General features: G+C 43.3%; 1 protein-coding gene across 1 annotated transcript in view; it reads left to right on the forward strand.

Moving 5' to 3' along the window:
• The window catches only part of LOC120392849 (butyrophilin subfamily 1 member A1-like), a 63,495-nt gene that overhangs the window by 42,932 nt on the left and 1,287 nt on the right, over positions 1 to 19,276 (forward strand). Inside the window, exons 4-8 of the mRNA XM_039517528.1 lie at positions 3,661 to 3,945; positions 12,436 to 12,540; positions 13,824 to 13,844; positions 14,486 to 14,506; positions 14,627 to 14,653. Coding sequence (XP_039373462.1) covers positions 3,661 to 3,945; positions 12,436 to 12,540; positions 13,824 to 13,844; positions 14,486 to 14,506; positions 14,627 to 14,653 — 459 coding nt within the window. The remainder of the gene's footprint in view (positions 1 to 3,660; positions 3,946 to 12,435; positions 12,541 to 13,823; positions 13,845 to 14,485; positions 14,507 to 14,626; positions 14,654 to 19,276) is intronic.

The following is a 19,276-nucleotide window of genomic DNA, read 5'->3' on the forward strand; positions in this document are numbered from 1 at the left end:
GTGCAGATTGTAAAAAGTGACTTAGGTGACTGACTCCAGGAGAGTGTGCCAGACTGTGGGTCACAAGCAGAAATAGGGGCCTCAATCCAACCTGGGTTCAGGCTCTGAAATCTGGCACAGAGGACCGCTAGGATACACCTCTCTTATCAACATCTGTTCTGGGCTGTTTTAGGCAGCTTCCTCCCTAGATGCTGGGTTTTGTGGGTCCCATTCTTAGGCACTCATCTCTCCCGTGACTCAGGCTTTGTGGATTCCAGTGGTTGTCTAAGCATCTTAAAAGTTAGGCCATTTGGTGCTTGGTGTTGCAACATCAATTCTCTTTGTGGAGTTGGGCCTTAGTGTTTATCATTTTGCATGTTGTTACCCTTAAATCCCCTTTCACTTCCCTGTTTCCTCTATCAGCAGTGCTGGTGTTTGCACCTTGAAACATTTCAGCCTCTGTACAGGCTTTCTATCCAAATAAGGGAATGGACAAAATCCCTAGACATTAGGGAATTGCGTCTCCTCAAAAGACAGAGACACTCACAAATAGTGGGTTTCTTTTTATCCCAGGGGTGAGGGAGATCCTCACTGGGTATTTAGCAATAGCAGCAGCTGGTTCTTAGTTACTGTCCCAAGCTCAGTTTCTTTTCGAAGCTGAATTCTGTCCCCCTTATAGAATTCAGGAAGAAAATGGAAAATGCCTAACGTTTCCTATGGCAACGGGTTCAGTCTCTGACTCACTTCACACTAAACAGCCAGAAGAGGAAATGATGGTGCCAGATAGGGCTGGATAACGCAGGGGCTTTAGTGGCTGCAGCCCAGGGCCCTGGGGCTAATGGGGCCCCTGCAAAATGATCTGGACTTTGGCAACCCAGAGATCTTTTTGCAGGGCCCCCTTGGCGTGGGGCCCTGGGCTGCAGTCCCTAAAGCCCCAACATTAATCCTTCCCTGTCTGGCTCCAGGTGTCTGGTTCCCATTCATGGATCACCAGGAGAGACGGGAACCTCCCTGCAGCCTGCACTTAACCGTCCATCTGTCAGTGGGGGGGTGGGGCTTAGGACACACCTCTGTGGCTGACATTTCCAATTGGCTGGCTTAGGCACCATCATGTTTCAAGGTGCAAACACCAAGCACCAAATGGCCTAACTTTTAAGATGCTTAGACAACCACTGGAATCCACAAAGCCTGAGTCATGGGAGAGATCAGTGCCTGAGAATGGGACCCACAAAACCCAGCATCTAGGGAGGAAGCTGCCTAAAACAGCCCAGAACAGATGTCGATAAGAGAGGTGTATCCTAGCGGTCCTCTGTGCCAGATTCCCCAGAGCCTAGGGGAAGCCCTGAGCCTTTGCCCCCCATGTTATCAAGTTGTTTTAAATTAGGAAGGCAACTTGTATACAGGGAGGGACCCCAGAAAATCTGATAACTCTTCTGAGGACCTGGGGCTAATCCGGCCCTGCATTTCTTGCAGGAATTAATTACAGTAACTCTTCACTTAACGTTGCCCCAGTTAACATTGTTTCATTGTTATGTTGCTGATCTATTAGAGAAAATGCTCCTTTAAAGTTGCACAATGCTCCCTTATAATGTCTTTTGGCAGCTGCCTGCTTTGTCCACTGCTTGCAGGACTCCCCGGAAGACCAGCCCCTCCTTGGGGGTATTAGAACCATGGGGGGTTAGAAGCCCCCCCATCAGCGCCTCTAAATTCCCTGTAAGGTATGCGGCTCGGCAGCTGCGCAGCAGCAGTTCAGGTGGCTCTCCCCCCACTGCCATGCTGCTCCTGCCCTCTTCCTTGCTGCTGCTCTCAGGAGCTTCCTGCTTGCTGGGGGGTTAGGAGGGAGGGGAAGAGGGGTGCTGATGTCAAGATGTCCCCTTGCTCCTGTCCCCCCACTCTGTACCCCCTCTCCACAAAGCAGAGGAGGGGGACAGGGCTCTGGGACAGAATGGAGGGAGCTTGCTGGAAGCCGATGCTTCCTGTCTGAACTGCTTAAAAAGGCAGCATGCTTGAAGTGGGATCAGCGTACTTAAAGGGGTAATGCACGTCTCTCTCTTTCACTCATGCATGCACCCCCCAGCACTTTGGAAAGTCAGCACCTGTGCAGCCATGCATGTGCCGCCAGGAGGAGGGAGTGGTGCGCTCCAGCTGGATAGTGTGGGCTCATCATCATGTTCAGTTTTTGCAGGGAAGTGTTTGCAGCCACAGCCCTGAATCTATTGTGTTTCCTCCCTCCTGCCTCAGTCCATGCTGCCTTGTAATGTGTGAGGTTACATTAACAGCAGAGTGTTGATCCTTGAGGGCTCAGCCGAGTGCTAGTTCATCATTCAGCACTAAGGCATTCCCTGGGAAATATCCCACCCTCTGACTCCTCCACCTCAACCAAGCTTCATATCATTCATTGCTGTGTACAATATTAAACTGTTTAAAATTGTTTAAAACTTATACAGTATATGTATATAATGTCTTTTGTCTGGCAAAAAAAAAATCCCTGGAACCTACCCTCCCCCCACATTTACATTAATTCTCATGGGAAATTGGATTCGCTTAACATCGTTTTGCATGAAGTCGTATTTTTCAGGAACAGAACTACAACGTTAAATGAGGAGTTACTGTAGGTGCCTGCCCCACTCCACGCAAAATAACCAGAGGAGGAGGTGCCCACCTTATAACTTTTAGCCCAGTGGTTAGAGCACTCAGCTGGGCTGTGTAACACCCAGCTTCAATTCCTCTTTCTGCAGGGTGGAGAAAGGAATCAAACAGGGTCATCCATCTCTAAGGAGAGTGCTCTAAACACTGAGCTATGGGAAATTCTAATGTGAGGCTCCGTCAATCTCTGCTGTTGAAGTTGTTCCAGGTTGGATAAATAGTGAAAGAGTGACTGGAGCAGGGGGACTGGACTCAGGATTTTCACCTCCGAGGGGGATGCACTAACCTCTGGGCAATGGAGCCTGTCTCTCTGGCCCAGCGACTATTTAAGTATTTGTACACAATAGAACAGTCATTGGGAAAGAAAGAGAGGCAAGATTTTTCTGTGTCATAACCCTTCACTTTATCTGATCATGCTAAGAAGTTAGAGGCTAAATATTCAATGCCACTCTTCATTGCAGGTATAAGTTGATCTCGGGTGCGACAGTAGTGGAAAAAAAACACATTTTCCTCACCTCCAGTACAATCAAAACAAAAACTTTATTCAGCGAGAGTTACAATTGCATCAGGACCCACTGCACCAACTTGAACACCGCTAGTGAAAAGGAGTGTGCTAGGACAGCCACAGCTTTTGGACTTGAATTAATTCATGGAAGACATATGGCCTGTGTGATCCAGGAGGTCAGACTGGATGATCACAGTGGTCCTTTCTGACCTTAAAAATCTATTGAATCTGTGAACAAAAAACCTTCAAAGCCTAGAAATCAGAAATCCAAGGGAAATTCTTTTGCATTCCTTGCCCAATTCACATCACATGCTGATTACACACTCCCATGCTCTGTAAGGCTTTCACTTCCATCTCTGAGGTCGCGGGACTGCAAAATGCTTATCAAGTACTTAAGTCTCATTAAAGTCAAGTTTCCTGTTTCTACAAATAGCCATCATAAAGTGTATTCAATCAATTTATTGAAAATGTAAACTTTTATATGCTAGGCTGTATATGTATATCATTAACACTGATTCATTTTACTCTAGCTTCAGGCTCTGCACCTCAAATCTCTGTTGAGGGTTATCAGGCTGGAGGGATCCGAGTTGTGTGTCAGTCGGCTGGATGGTACCCAGAGCCCGAGGTGCTGTGGCGAGATCGCAGTGGGCAGCTTTTATCTTCCTCTACTAAAACAAAATCCAAAGATGGACGTGGGCTCTTTGAAATAAAAGGTTCTATCATTATAACAGAAAATTCAAACCAGAATTTATCCTGTTCTATAAGGAATGCTTACTTCAACCTAGAAAAGGAACCCTCAACTTTTTATATATCAGGTGAGTTACCACCAAAGCCAAACACTGATATCCCAAACTGGGGAGAAAAAAAAAGAAGAAATAAAATCTACGTTGCTAAATAATACAAAAGTTAAAATATTTCCTCACCAAAAACTACATTAAGTTAAGGTTCAGAACACAATTTAGGTTAAAATACATTCCAGGGATATAGTAATTATCCCAGAAACAAGCAGTTTTGACACAGGAAATTCAGAATTAAGGTTGCATTTAAAAGAAATCCAAATGTATTTCTGCCTAGTAATGCTCTATGGGTATGATTGTAATAAAAAACAAGATGGTTGGTATTTGAAATCCCATATACGAATAAACTGGTCTTTTATTTACATCTATTTTTCTATATGTATGTTTAAGCTGAAATTCGATTTCTTTTTCTCATACAGCCATCACAGGGCAGTGTTAAGGTATATTGGGGGTCCTATTGATTGGTTGGACTTTCCACCTCGTGGTGGTCTGGTGGATCAAGGACTAGGCTTCTTGCCCCAATGACTATGGAGAGGGAGATGTGATGTGCTGTGATCTCTTCAACATGGAGGAAATTTGTGACTGTTGAGACTCTGGCTCATGAAGGGTCAGAAGCAAGGCAGGGCCAAGAAAGTCTGGAGCCCTGGGAACAGTCATGTGAGTGTGTCACTCACTACAAGTTCCAAGTTTAGTATGAAATTTGGTTTCTCACCCTCTAGCAAACTTCACACAGGGAAGGGTGTTGCCATAACAACAAAATGTTGTGGGCCTGATCCAAAGCCCATTAAAGATGTTAATAGGATTTGGATCAGTTCCTACACACCCATTTAGCAGATTAGCTCCTATCCCAGCTGAAGTGAAGAGTATTTTAATATTTATCTACCCTCCATTATTTATTTCCACTCTTAAATCACCAAATTTTCTTTTATTATGGAAGTTTCTTGCTGTTACAAAAGTTTTAATTTTACTTAAATATAAGATTTCTGTTGGGAAATGTAATGGTTACCTACAATTTCTCTTCCTATATGTTTTAACCGTAGCATTAATTTCCCCTGAATTGGCTCCTGGGTTGGATGATAGGTTCAGAAGCCCGGTTATCCAACAGCATGAAGACTGTGCATAAGGACAACCAGAATTAAAATATAAACAGAGAGACGCACTATTCATACACATCATCGGAGAAAAATAACGTTTTTACTTTTTTGTTGGGTGCAGCAAAGTCAGATATTATTTTTAAGCAATTGCATAGAGGGAGAGAGTGCACTAGGAGACGGGGTTTTTTTTAGGCAGGTCTTTTTATAGGTAAACAATTACAGCAGCATTTACACCTTTTGTTGCTCATTATTGTATGTAACAGCTGCATTTTGTTTATACATAGGTCATTCTGATATTTCATTTTTTACGTTTATTTAGACTTTAGTCTACATTTTATATTTATTTACACAAGGTCGCAACAACTTCTCACACAGTTCTTTCCCATTCGCCTCACACAATCCTCGCTTCTACAAATCTTGCATTATTAGGCTAACAGCTAGCCTGACTCTTGCTCACAGAGGTGACTGTTTTCATTGAAATCCCCTTCAAATCCCTGTCAGTTCTTGCTCTACTTCCATACACACACCTTTTGTACTTCTAGTATAACTAACGTTTTTAAACCTTCATTTGCATTAAGCTTTGGATTTTAGATTAAATGCTTTAACCTTAGGGGTTTTGTTTGGATGCAATGACAGTGCATTATTAGCATGGGCATGAAAGGTATTACTATTATGTTTTTTACAATAACAATAACATAATTTAAAACCAAATAACAAAAAAAGCAATAACTTTTTTACAGTTTTAGTTACAAAGCACAATACGTTATACTTAGTACATAAAGTAGACACTTTATAAGCTGTATGAAAGGCATTTTTTTTACTTGATAAATATTTTGAAGTATATGAATTTGCTTTTGTAATTTAGAGATTTTTTTGAACATTTGGTAACAGTGAATGCAAATTTTGAAATTGATTAGGCACTAAACTAGTTCAGTTAAAGGGTATTTGAAACCTAAGGGCTACTTGCAAGATTTTATTTGCAGGCCAGTAAATAATATGATTGCCTGCAGCAGAAGTGAGATTAAAATGTATATGTTGCAACATGATGGTTTTAACATACACATAGCTATTATTAGCTTGAAAAAGTAGGTGCTCTGTTAGGGTAGGTTTTTTTTGTTTTTTGTTTTTTTTGTTTTTTTTAGCAAATTTTATTATGAACAGTGACAACTTTTTTTGGCTTCAGTTTACGTATACACTGAAGCTGCGGAGGTTTTAACGGCCAAAATGTTTATTGACTTTTTATTTTTATTTAAATGTTGGGTGTTATTCCAGGAGCACTAACAACAAATTGGCTAGACATACCAGGTGGTTTAATTTTTTTAGATATTACGGTGACTAATTCAGTCCCATATGCATCCTCCCCATGGACCCGGCAGGGTTCAGTATGTGGGAGCCCATACGCCTCCTATATGCTTGGGAGGAGCACTGTGAGCATATACAACTTTATTCTGAAAAATTGTAAGTATGTTTTTATGGCTACGCATTAGATGGCATTTTTGAGGTATTTGTAAGGGCAGTAGGCTATGCCTCGTGCTCGAGATTACTCCGAATGGTCATTAGCTGGTCATTTAGGAAATTTTGAATTTTGAACATGTCAAATTTCACTGCAATTTTTTTTTACCCTTAGTGATTTTTAATACAATTGTTGTTAATAGCTTTTGGTTATTAACTAAGAGTAAAAATAACATGTAATTTACCAACTTTAGCTTGCGCCTAGGTCAGCTGTGCTCCAGTAATAAGACCAGTGGCCTTTGCTAGTTGCCCCAATTTTTTATGTTTTTCGCTTTTAAAAATAGTTTAAATTGCTGCTGCACTATTGGCCCCATTTCATAGAGATTTGTTTACGTCCCCCTCCCCCCCCCCTTTTTTTAAAGAGGAACTAACCCAGGCTGTTTGTTGTGCTAATTTAATGGCAGCTTTATGTGAGCAACTTGGGTATGTAGAGGTGATTTGGAAACTGGATAAGGGCAATGTAAATTTGACAGGTTTTAGTGTAGTATTAATTACAGTTTATTGATATTTTAATACATTTTTTTTGGTGGTGTACTATATTACATTTGTTGATTGTACACCTTTATATACTTTTGGGGGGCATTAATATTAATGTCATAAATGGGGTGTATATTGCAATAGAGTTACATTATCAGTCACTGGAATAATTTTAATACAGGTAAAATTTGTGGTGGCAGAACAAACTTTTTGGGTATTTGTTTAATTATTTACTAATTGGGTGACCAAATAACAATAAGGGCCTATTTAATTTAACACATTGCAAACTTTAGAGACAGCCATCATATTTATTTTACTATAGATTTTATTAATTTTAATTACAAATTTTGGGGTTTATTTGTAGTGATATTATATACTTATTTATTTATTTTTTTTACTTAATTGTTTGCTTATATTGGATATTTTGAACCTTAAAAATAATTTTTAAACAATATTTAAATAAATTACTAAAGTGTGAAGGCCTTGGCCATTGGTTTTATTGAATATTTGGCATTGTTTGTATTTGGATGTATTACAGGGGTAATAGTGTAATGGAGGAGATGGCAGGGGCAGTGGCAACAAGGTGCCTTTGGTACTTGTTTAAAATTTAACTAGGGAGAGCAATACGTGCTGAAGGACTTATTTAAATCACAGGGCGCAGCCTGTAGAATAAACCCCAAAATTCAATTAATACCACATTTTTAAGCATGGGTTCCATAAGGTTTTTTTTGACAGTGTATACTTTTTTGTTTTTTTATTAGGGTTAGTTTTTAATGTTTTTTGTAGGCAGGAATTTTTGGACTTTGGTGGTTTTAATGGAGCGAGTTGGTTTTTGTTTGTTTTTGAAACAGTTGTGGTTTAGCATCATACAGGGGAGAGGTTACCAGCACATCAGCCTGTAATGGTTTTGCTTTTTTAGAAAAATTTAAAGGCATAGTAGGTTTGTCAGTGGACAAGGGAGAGGTTACAAACACTTTACCTTGTTCTTTTTTTTTTCCCCTCCTGCTTAGAAGGCACAGCAGAGCTAGAAGGAGAAATAGGCTAATTAGTAGTAGGAGCATTTTTTTTGACGTGGAGGGGTCTTTTTTTTTTTTTGTTTTTTTTTGCAGTGAGGAGCATGGGTCCCGGCAGGTAGTCCTTGGCACTTTACGGCAGTGTTGGTGGTTAACAGGACTTGGAAAGGGCCCTTCCAGCGTGGAGCCAGGGCAGTTTTTTACTGATGGACCTTTACATAGATTTAATTTTTTGGTTCCAAGGAGTGGCAGAGCTGCTAGGGTTTTTTGATAGCACATTTTTACCGGTGAGAAAAGAAACCTGACACATTTCATTAATGCCTGGCAGTGTTTTGCAAATCTTATAGCTGCTTGGGTACATTCAGGCCCCCCCTTTTCTTAGTTGTCAGCCAAGTCTTAGCTGTGAACAGTATCCTTGAACAGGGACAGCATTTTATTTTTGGGTTGAGCTTGCTAGCTATTTTTTTTTAGTTAATTTGTTTTGGGTTTTTTGGCTTTTTTTACCCTACAAAGGAAACTTTTATTTTTTACTTATACATTTTTTTAATCAGTGAACACATACACATTGCCATTATACAGTACATTAGTTTTATTATTTAATGTATGCCACATATATTTTTTCAGTAAAATAACTTCATTACAGAGCTTTGGAGCAACAAGCCAGGACAAGCACATTTACTTTTGAGGAGTCCACTCAGTACAACCTTTGGTGTTCAATAGCTTTCCTTTTTTTTTCAGCCCTCTGGCTAGAAATTTGAGGTAGCCAGAAAGATCCCATGTGCTATATGGGGAGTGGGTTAACCTTTCATGTCCTTGCTTCCAAAGACTGTTGGCATGCAAATTTTAACAACAATTTTTTAATTAAAAGATTTGGTCAATGACGTTTTTTAAATTTTTTTATTTAAGCAAATATATTAGATTTTAGTATATTACATTTTTTTGATTTATTCAAACACTTCGTATTTCAAGTTGAATAAAACAAGTACTTGCTTTTTGATTTAACCCTTTTATTTAATTTTGAACTAGACTATTTTATGAAAATATTAAACACAATAATTTTGGCCATGAGACAAACACCACAAGACAGGACATAAAACACAGAACATAATTCCTATTGTGCCAGTAAATGTGTGGTACGTTTAATGCTGTTCAGCTGGAATCCGTTTTTTTGTTGGGTTTTTTTTGATTATTTGAAAGACAAAAGAACAGAGGTTTATCCCTCCTGGGCAGTCAGTTATTGCTTAAAATATTTTTTATATACAAATACTCTTGTTGATTTTAGGCAAAACAGAGGAATTACCCATATTTTATTGTATTTGTCAGTTCCTGCTCTACTTCCGCAACATGCTCAGCCATGTGCACACATACAAAACACCTTCAATGAAAATTGGATTCAAAAGTTAGGAAATACAAGAATTCAGGTTCCCTGTGCATTCTAAATTTGGACCCCCTTTTTTATGCACTATGATACAGTTTCTAATGCCATGATCACATACTATTTCCCCTTGCCTCCAAAAGGGCCACTGAACTGCCATACCCATGAGACCTCCCTTTCTCTTCCTGGAATTTCCTGCCTCATTCTTTCCACACTTTCCAACTTTTGAAAGAAATGAGGCCCGAGTCCTACAAGCAACACCCTCCTTCACTGCACAACCCAGATTCATCCCCAGAGCAGGTGCCTCCAGTGCACTGAATGAGGCAAGAGTTCTGGTGTGGGGAAGGGGGAAATAGCATGTGATCATTTAATTAAAGATTGTGTCATAAGGCATATGCACAAAGGGACCAAATTAAGGTTAACATAAGAATGGACATATTGGGTCAGACTAAAGGTCCATCTAGCCCAGTATCCTGTCTTCTGACCTTGGCCAGTGCCAGGTGCCCCAGAGGGAATGAACAGAACAGAGAATCATCAAGTGATCCATCCCCTGTCGCCCATTCCCAGCTTCTGGCAAACAGAGCCTAAGGACGCCATCCCTGCCCATCTTGGCTAACAGCCATTGATGGACCTATCCTCCATGAATTTATCTAGTTCTTTTTTTCAACCCTGTTATGGTCTTGGCCTTCACAACATCTTCTGACAAGGAGTTCCACAGGTTGACTGTGCGTTGTGTGAAGAAATACTTCCTTTTATTTGTTTTAAACCTGTTGCCTATTAATTTCATTTGGTGACTCCTAGTTCTTGTGTTATGAGAAATAGTAAACAACACTTATCTACTTTCTCTACACCAGTCATAATTTTATAAACCTCAATCATATCTCCCCTTAGCCGTCTCTTTTCCAAGCTGAAAAGTCCCAGTCTTATTAATCTCTCCACATACAGAAACTGTTCCATACTCTTAATAATTTTTATTGCCCTTTTCTGAACCTTTTCCAATTCCAATATATCTTTTTTGAGATGGTGTGACCTCATCTGCACGCAGTATTCAAGATGTGGGCATACCATGGATTTATATAGAGGCAATATGATATTTTCAGTCTATTATCTGTCCCTTTCTTAATTATTCCCAACATTCTGTTTGCTTTTTCGACTGCCGCTGCACATTCAGTGGCTGTTTTCAGAGAACTATCCGCAATGACTCCAAGATCTCTTTCTTGAGTGGTAACAGCTCATTTAGACCCCATCATTTTATATGTATAGTTGAGATTATGTTTTCCAATGTGCATTACTTTGCATTTATCAACATTAAATTTCATCTGCCATTTTGTTACCCAGTCACCCAGTTCTGAGAGATCCTTTTGTAGCTCTTCACAGTCTGCCTGGGTCTTAACTATAGTTAGTAATTTTGTAGCATCTGCAAATTTGGCACTTCACTGTTTACCCCTTTTTCCAGATCATGTATAAATATGTTGAATAGGAGTGGTCCCAGAATAGACCCCTGGGGGACACCACTATTTACCTCTCTCCATTCTGAAAGCTGGTCCAACCAGCCTCAGATGTAACCCCACACTCCAGCTCCTTGTCAGATTTGACTCCCCTTCCTCTTCCCTGTTCCCCTACTGGTTCCCAGTCCCAGTCTCCTTGTCAGGCCTTGTTCTAGTCCGTCCCTTTGCCCCTGTTCCCCATCTGGTCTCAGTTCTCATGTTCAGTCCTGCCACACCCATTCACCTCACTAGTTCCCTGTCTTCTTACCCAGTGTCCAGCTCCACCTCATTCCCAATCACAGTTACTCTCTCACTCCAGAACCAGCCTCACCAAGCACTTTGTTATAATCTATTCCTTAACCTCCTTCCAGGTCTAGCTTTCCCCCCCCCCACCCCCGTCTTATATTCTAGTCAGTCACCTACCTCCGTTCTGCCTAGACACCAGCAGAGTGGGCACTGAGAGCACAGGAGAGAGGCCCCCTGCTGTCCATTCTAGTGCCCAACCCCACACCAGCTTGGAGCAGCAGTTGCAGTGAAAGCTCAGCTTTGCCCTTTTAACCTTGACCTGGAGTGTGGGGATGTCACATGTGAAGTCGGGTCAGCAGTAGGGGCTGTGAGGGTATGGAGCAGGCTCAGTGAGGATAAAATCTTCAGAGCATTTCACTGTTAAACTCTAAGAACTCTGAGTGTGCACAAAACTACAATTTTTCAGAGGCTTATCACTTGGCCAGTTATTGGATGGACTTTCACAAGGAGAGGGCACATCCCTGACACAAAGGTCACACCCTGCTGAATATCAAGTTTCTGCTCAAAAGCCTGGGGCACTAAAGCTTCTCCTAGAAAAGGTCATCAGATTTTTTTTTAGAATGTGAAAACAATGTGTTATTCTCTGATCTCATTCTTAGGAACAGTGGAACCATTTTGGCTGAAACTTGTTTAAAAAAATAAATAAATAAAAAAGTCCGCCTGAGGCAGATACCCAGCATGGAACTTTTCTGCCCAGATGGCTAAAGTTTGGCAAAGCAGTGAGCAACTGAAAAGAAGGCCCTATAATGGGAAGGCTGGAGCTACCTTAATAACAGGTCATCTGACCAGGCCCACCTATATATGCTGTCAGAGGCGGAGGGGTGACGTGGATCACGTGAAGCCCTCGCATCAGCATGGCATGGCCCATGCAGGTCCCTCCCCTTTTTCCCATGGCCCATGCCCCCCCCCCCCACACACACACACTTTTCTGGCGGTGCCCTCTAGGCCCTTTTTTCTACTGGTGCCTCTGTATGCTGGAGAGAGGAAGACGGAGACAGGGAGAGGCTGGTAGCATGTCACATAGTATTGAATGGTGTATTAAATACTATCAAAAGTGTGTGAACAGAACCTCTCTTTAAAATTGGTTTCTGCCAATTTTTATCTTTCAGGGAGCATTTTTTCCCTGGTTTCAAACAAATCCTGAAGTAATACATTTTTCTAGAATAAAAGTACACACTGTTTGTCATTCCAAACTATAGTATAGTGTTTATTATTTCCAAACTAATGTGGGCTTTGTCTTTCAGATTTCTTTTTCCCAAGAATGTCTCCTTGGCCGGTGGTTTGCAGTTTGACTGTGGTGATTTCATTGGTGTTCATCAGCCTTACTCTTTTTCTCTTCAAATTAAGAGGTAAAGCTCTAATGGGGAAAATGCAGTGTAATCAGAATGAGATTTTCTCCTTAGAAAAGACCATTTAGAGTTTTCTACATGGAAAAGTTACATCTGCTTAAAGTGTGAAATTAAATGGATTTTGTTAAACCAATGCAAACCTCTGTGCGGACACATCTATTTAAGTGGCGTTTATATCAGGTTAACTTAAACCAGTTCCTATTCATCTTAAAGTAAGCCTAACACTTGATTTGCAGCAGTTTAATTAGATTGTCAATGGAGTCTGAGGGAGTTAGGTTCCCAACTCCCCCTGTAATTCAGTGTGGTTCGGGTTTTTAAGTACCCTTGGCTCAAACAAAAGTCCTTGTCTTATGGAATTTCTGCTGTTTAATTCTAGTGTGTTCAAAAGATTATTACAGTATTAAGGAATGGCTTGTTATTTTTGTTATTATGGAAGGCTCCATCCATGCTAGTACCCAGTCTTCCAAGTTTTTATTTTATTTTACTTTGTTTTAGTGTGTGAGCAAATGGTCAGTCTTGGGGAAGACAGGCTGTGGTGGTGGTGGTGGTGTTAGTTTCGAGTTCTGCAAAGTTTCAGGAAGAGGGAGCTGAACAAGAAACAGGAGAGTTTTTTCTCATTGTCTTGATCTCAAGTTAGAGTCAATTCTTGAGATTCTCTAGGAACCAAATGTCATGGATCCACACTCTAGCTCTTAAACAGTCTCTTGGAGGAACCCCTTCAGTCTGCCACACACCCAAAGGATCTCACTCTTCCTTCACAGTAGGTCTCATGGACTGATCACCTCCTTAACTGAACCTCTGGGCTCCAGCACTCGGGTTTTCACACCAAGAGCTCTCCCCAGCTAGTCTACACTTAGATTCCTGAACAGAGTCTTGTATGCTTTTCAGGGACTTATGTGCCACAGCAAGTTTTTGCAGTGACACGAAACAGCCTTTTCAAAACAGAGTAAGATTTATTAGTCAACTGGCATCAATTCTTGGTGTTCCCTGGGAACCAAGCCCTGGTGCTTGGTGAAGTTCTTGAGGGACAGGATTGCCTGTGTGCTGTTTGTGACCATTGCTGTTCTAGGACAGGTCTATGTGTGTAAATAACTCAAATTACACTTAGAAAGTACCCAATTTCTCCTTCACTGGGCACGCAACCTGCAAGTCCCTGGAGAGCTGCAACGGCTTGGTAGGCAGTGTCATTATTATTATACAAGGACTCATAATGAAAAGATCCTTTTCAATCTAGAGTCACTGAAAAAGTCCTCACATAATTTTATTTATATTTTCTTTTTTAGGGAAACATCTCGACACTATCAGTAAGTTCCATTTTCTTCTGTTAGAACCAATGATATGCTCAGAAAGATTTTTGAATGAATGTGACAATGTCAACTTGAAAATCATAAGTAATACTAATTGCATAACTTGTTATATCGGTAATGGGTCGGAAGCCAGTATTGGACATGTCTCTTCAGGAGGCAGCATGGAGTGGGTGACCGGGGGGACTGTGCACTTGATGCCCATGGCAAAAATGACTCCAGGCCAGCTCCATAAAAAGAACTTCTGAGAGGGGCTGGTGGCAGCCCAGGATCAAAGTGAGGATGTGGTCACCTGGGTCACTGAGTGCCCACAGCCCTGGCACGTAGGTGAGGCATGTGAGTTATAAGTGTGACCTTTCACTCAGCTCGAGGCTGGCATAAAGGCCTCTGAGAGAATTTTGGGCTGCCTTCTCCTTTCCTTATAGAGCTGCACCTGGTCAGACCCCTAATGCAGCTACACCAGTGTGAAAAGTGACTTGCGCTGGTTTGGCTTATCCTGCGTCCAATCCCTAGGATTGTACTGATGTAAAACAATGCACAGTAGATAGGCCAATTGATCAATGATTGGGGGGCAGGCAGTGGTTAATTCCACCCAGAAGAAGCTTTTACAGGATGTCCTTTTGTTTCTGTTTATTATTTAGGTAAACTTCAAGTAGACCTAGGTAAGGGCATTTTTTTGTTTTGTTTCTCTCTCTCATGCAGCCTTTTCTGTGATAATGATTCCTATTGATGCTGAATTTGTCTGGCTTAATTCTCATCCCCATCTATGTGTTTGCTTCTAGAGTGGAGGAGATCCCTAAGCAATGCAGGTAATTACAACTCATATTTAATCAATGGGAGATCCTGCTTCCTTTCACTGCACAAAAAACGAGGGAAGTGTAGTATAATATTGTTCCTGTTGAGAGAAGACAGAGTCCTGAAGTTCAAAGGACGCAGAGGAAAGGACTACCACAACACGCCCTCCTTACACATTTCTCCCATAATCCTGCTCCAAGTGACTGAGCAGTTATTGTCCGTTAGGATCCCAGCCCTGGTGTCAGGTGGAGGAACAAAAGTGACCAGCCCCCAGAGTTCAAACCAAGGAGTCACTCTACTCAGACTTCAAATTCTGCATCTTTTGTCTTCTCTCCTTTTTCCTCTCTCCACCAAATCCCAACTTTCTGCTGTTTTTAACCATCCTTGCCACCTTCTCCTTCATGGAGTAATTTCCAAACCCTCTTTTTCCTCTCCCCACCCCTAACTTCCGTCTCTTGGGCCTGGTCTACACTAGGCGTTTAAATCGGTTTTAGGAGCGTAAAACCGATTTAACGCCACACCCGTCCACACTAGGAGGCACCTTATATCGATTTTAATGGCTCTTTAAATCGGTTTCTGTACTCCTCCCTGACGAGAGGAGTAGCGCTAATATCGGGATTAACATATCGGAATAGGGTTAGTGTGGCCGCAAATCGACGGTATTGGCCTCCGGGCGGTATCCCACAGTGCACCACTGACCGCTCTGGACAGCATTCTGAACTCGGATGCACTGGCCAGGTAGACAGGAAAAGCCCCGCGAACTTTTGAAATTCATTTCCTGCTTCCCCAGCGTGGAGAGCTCATCAGCACAGGTGACCACGCACAGCTCATCTGCACAGGTAACAATGCAGTCTCCTGAGAATCGAAAAGAGCCCCAGCATGGACTGCACGGGAGGTACTGGATCTGATCGCTATATGGGGAGAGGATTCAGTGCTAACAGAACTGCGTTCCAAAAGACGAAATGAAAAAGTATTTGAAAGAATTTCTAAGGCTATGACGGATAAAGGCCACAGCAGGGACTCAGTGCAGTGCAGAGTGAAAGTTAAGGAGTTCAGACAAGCCTACCAGAAAACCAAAGAAGCAAACGGAAGGTCCGGGGCAGGTCGAAAAACATGCCGCTTCTATGCTGAGCTGCATGCAATTTTAGGGGGCTGCGCCACAAGTACCCCACCCCTGACCGTGGATTCCGAGGTGGGGGTTATAATCTCTGCCATGGCTGAGGATTATGCAGATGGGGAAGATGAAGATGAAGAAGAGGAGGAAGACCTAGCAGAGAGCACACAGCAGTCCGTGAGCCCCAGCAGCCAGGAGCTTTTTATCACCCTGACGGAATTACCCTCCTCCCAGCCCTCACAAGCAACTATCCCAGACAATGACGCCATGGAAGGGACCTCTGGTGAGTGTACCTTTGTAAATAGCAAACATTGTTTTTTAAGCAAGCGTTTTTTAATGATTGATTTGCCCTGAGGACTTGGGATGCATTCGCAGACAGTATAGTTACTTAGAAAAGTTTGTTAACATGTCCGGGGATTGAGAGAAAATCCTCCAGGGACATCTCGATGAAGCGCTCCTGTAGGTACTCCAGAAGCCTTTGCAGAAGGTTTCTGGGCAAGGCAACCTTGTTCCGCCCACCATGGTAGGACACTTTACCACGCCATGCATGTAGCAAGTAATCAGGTATCATTGCGTGGCAAAGCATAGCAGCGTATGGTCCCAGTGACTGCTGGCATTCAAGAAGCATCCGTTCTTTATCTTGTTGTGTTATCCTCAGCAAAGTGATATCGTTCAGGATAACCTGGTTAAAAATCAGGAATTTAATTAAGAGGGATGGCCATTTTCCTACTGGGTTCGTGGAATGCAGCAGCTTAAAAAAAAAAACCTTTCCTGCACGTAGCGAAGCGGGGGGAGGGGAGGAGTGAAATGCCGATGATCTTTTTCGCGTTTGGTCACCGGGGATCTTCCCCAAGCTACCAGCCATGCAGTGGGTGGGGGGGTGGGAAGGGTGTTGATTAGCAGGGAGCTAGCGTGGTATTAGCCATGCATTGGGGGGAGGGGTAAATCACTGCAGAAGCCGAAAGACAGTGGCTTACCATGGCCGCATGCAAGTTGAATTCTGATGCCTGGACCTGTGTCTGTGAGATCTGTAACTCCAGAGCTGCAGGCACTCACTATTAAGATGAAAAATGCGACCTTGTAGGGAAATCACATGTGCTATGTACGGTGAATAGTGCTGTTCACTGTGAAAGAGTATAACAATTGTTCTGTAAAATGTATCTTTTTAAACATTTCTCTCCCTCATGCAGCTGCAACTATTTCAAGCGTCCCTCCTCCATCCCAAAGGCTAGCACAGATAAGGCGGAGGAAAAAGAAGACGAGAGATGAAATGTTCTCGGATATTATGGAAGTTACACGCAATGAAAGAGCTCATCTGAATGAGTGGAAGGACGTGGTATCAAATTACAGGAAAGATGCCAGTGAACGTGAGGACAGGAGAGACACCCGAGATGAGAGGTGGCGGCAGGAAGATCAGCGGTGGCGGGATGCAACTCTGGGGCTGCTGCGTGATCAAACTGACATGCTCCGGCGTCTGGTGGAGCTTCAGGAACGGCAGCAGGATCACAGAGTGCCGCTGCAGCCCCTGTATAACCACCCTCAACCCTCACCATGTTCCACATCCTCCTCACCCAGACGTGTAAGAACGCGTGGGGGGAGGCTCCGTGCACCCGCCCACTCCACCCCCGTGGACAGCCCAACCAGAAGGCTGTCGTTAATGTGAAATTTTTTTAATGGCCTTCTCCATCCTTCCTATCCTCCTCCCAAACCACACCCTTACTTCTCTCCCTCTTTTTATAATGAATTAATAAAGAATTCATGATTTTTAAACGAGAGTGACTTTATTTGCATAAGGAAGCTGTACTCGAAGGGGGAGGGGGAGTTGCTTACAGGGAATGAGTCAATCAAGGGGGTTGGGTGTTCATCAACAAACGCAGCAGTCACACTGTACCCTGGCCATTGATGAAGCTCGTTTTCAAAGCTTCTCTGATGCGCACCGCTTCCTGGTGTGCTCTTCTAATCTCCCTGGTGTCTGGCTGCGCGTAATCAGCGGCCAGGTGATTTGCCTCAGCCTCCCACCCCGCCATAAAGGTCTCCCCCCTTACTCTCACAGAGATTGTGGAGAATACAGCAAGCAGTAATAACATAGGGGACATTGGTTTGGCTGAGGTCTGAGCGAGTCAGTAATGTGCGTAGCCAGCCTTAAACGGCCAAATGCACATTCCACCACCATTCTGCACTTGCTCAGCCTGTAATTGAACAGATCCTGACCACTGTCCAGGCTGCCTGTGTATGGCTTCATGAGCCATGGCATCAAGGGGTAGGCTGGGTCCCCCAGGATAACGACAGGCATTTCAACATCCCCAACTGTTATTTTCTGGTCTGGGAAGTAATTCCCTTGCTGCAGCCGTTTAAACAGAGTAGTGCTTCTGAATACGCGAGCGTCATGAACCCTCCCTGGCCATCCCACGTGGATGTTGGTGAAACGTCCCTTGTGATCCACCAGTGCTTGCAGCACCATAGAAAAGTACCCCTTGCGGTTTACATACTGGGTGCCCTGGTGCTCCGGTACCAAGATAGGGATATGGGTTCCATCTATCGCCCCCCCCCAGTTAGGGAATCCCAGTGCAGCAAAGCCATCCACTATGGCCTGCACGTTTCCCAGAGTCACAGCCTTTCGTAGCATCAGCTTAGTGATTGCTTTGGCTACTTGCATCACAGCAGCCCCCACAGTAGATTTTCCAACTCCAAATTGATTCCCGACTGACCAGTAACTGTCTGGCGTTGCAAGCTTCCACAGGGCTATCGCCACTCGCTTCTCTACTGTGAGGGCTGCTCTCATCTTGGTATTATGGCGTTTCAGGGCAGGGGAAAGCAAGTCACAAAGTTCCATGAAAGTGCCCTTACGCATGCGAAAGTTTCGCAGCCACTGGGAATCGTCCCACATCTGCAACACAATGCGGTCCCACCAGTCAGTGCTTGTTTCACGGGCCCAAAATCGGCGTTCAATGGATAGAATCTGCCCCATTACCATCAGGATCTCCAAAGCTCCGGGGCCCGCGGTTTGAGAGAATTCTGTGTCTACGTCCTCATCACTGTCATCGCCGCGCTGCCGTATCCGCCTCCTCCTAGCCTCGGTTTGAAGGTCCTGGTTCAGCATAGACTGCACGAGAGTGCGTGAGGTGTTTAAAACATGCACGATTGCGGTATTGAGCTGAGCAGGGTCCATGCTTGCTGTGTTATGGCGTCTGCACAGTTCACCAAGCAAAAAAGGCGCGAAACGCTTGTCTGCTGCTTTCAGGGAGGGAGGGGTGAGGCTGTACCCAGAACCACCCGCGACAATGATTTTTGCCCCATCAGGCACTGGGATCTCAACCCGGAAATGCCAAGGGGCGGAGGAAGCTGCGGGAACTATGGGATAGCTACGGGATAGCTACCCACAGTGCAACGCTCCAGAAATCGACGCTAGCCTCGGACCATGGACGCACACCACCGATTTAATGTGTTTCATGTGGCCGCGCGCACTCGATTTTATACAATCTGTTTTGCAAAACCGGTTTATGTAAATTCGGAATAATCCCGT

Source organism: Mauremys reevesii, unplaced genomic scaffold (genome assembly GCF_016161935.1).
Source record: "Mauremys reevesii isolate NIE-2019 unplaced genomic scaffold, ASM1616193v1 Contig12, whole genome shotgun sequence".
In the NCBI taxonomy this organism is placed as follows: Eukaryota; Metazoa; Chordata; order Testudines; family Geoemydidae; genus Mauremys; species Mauremys reevesii.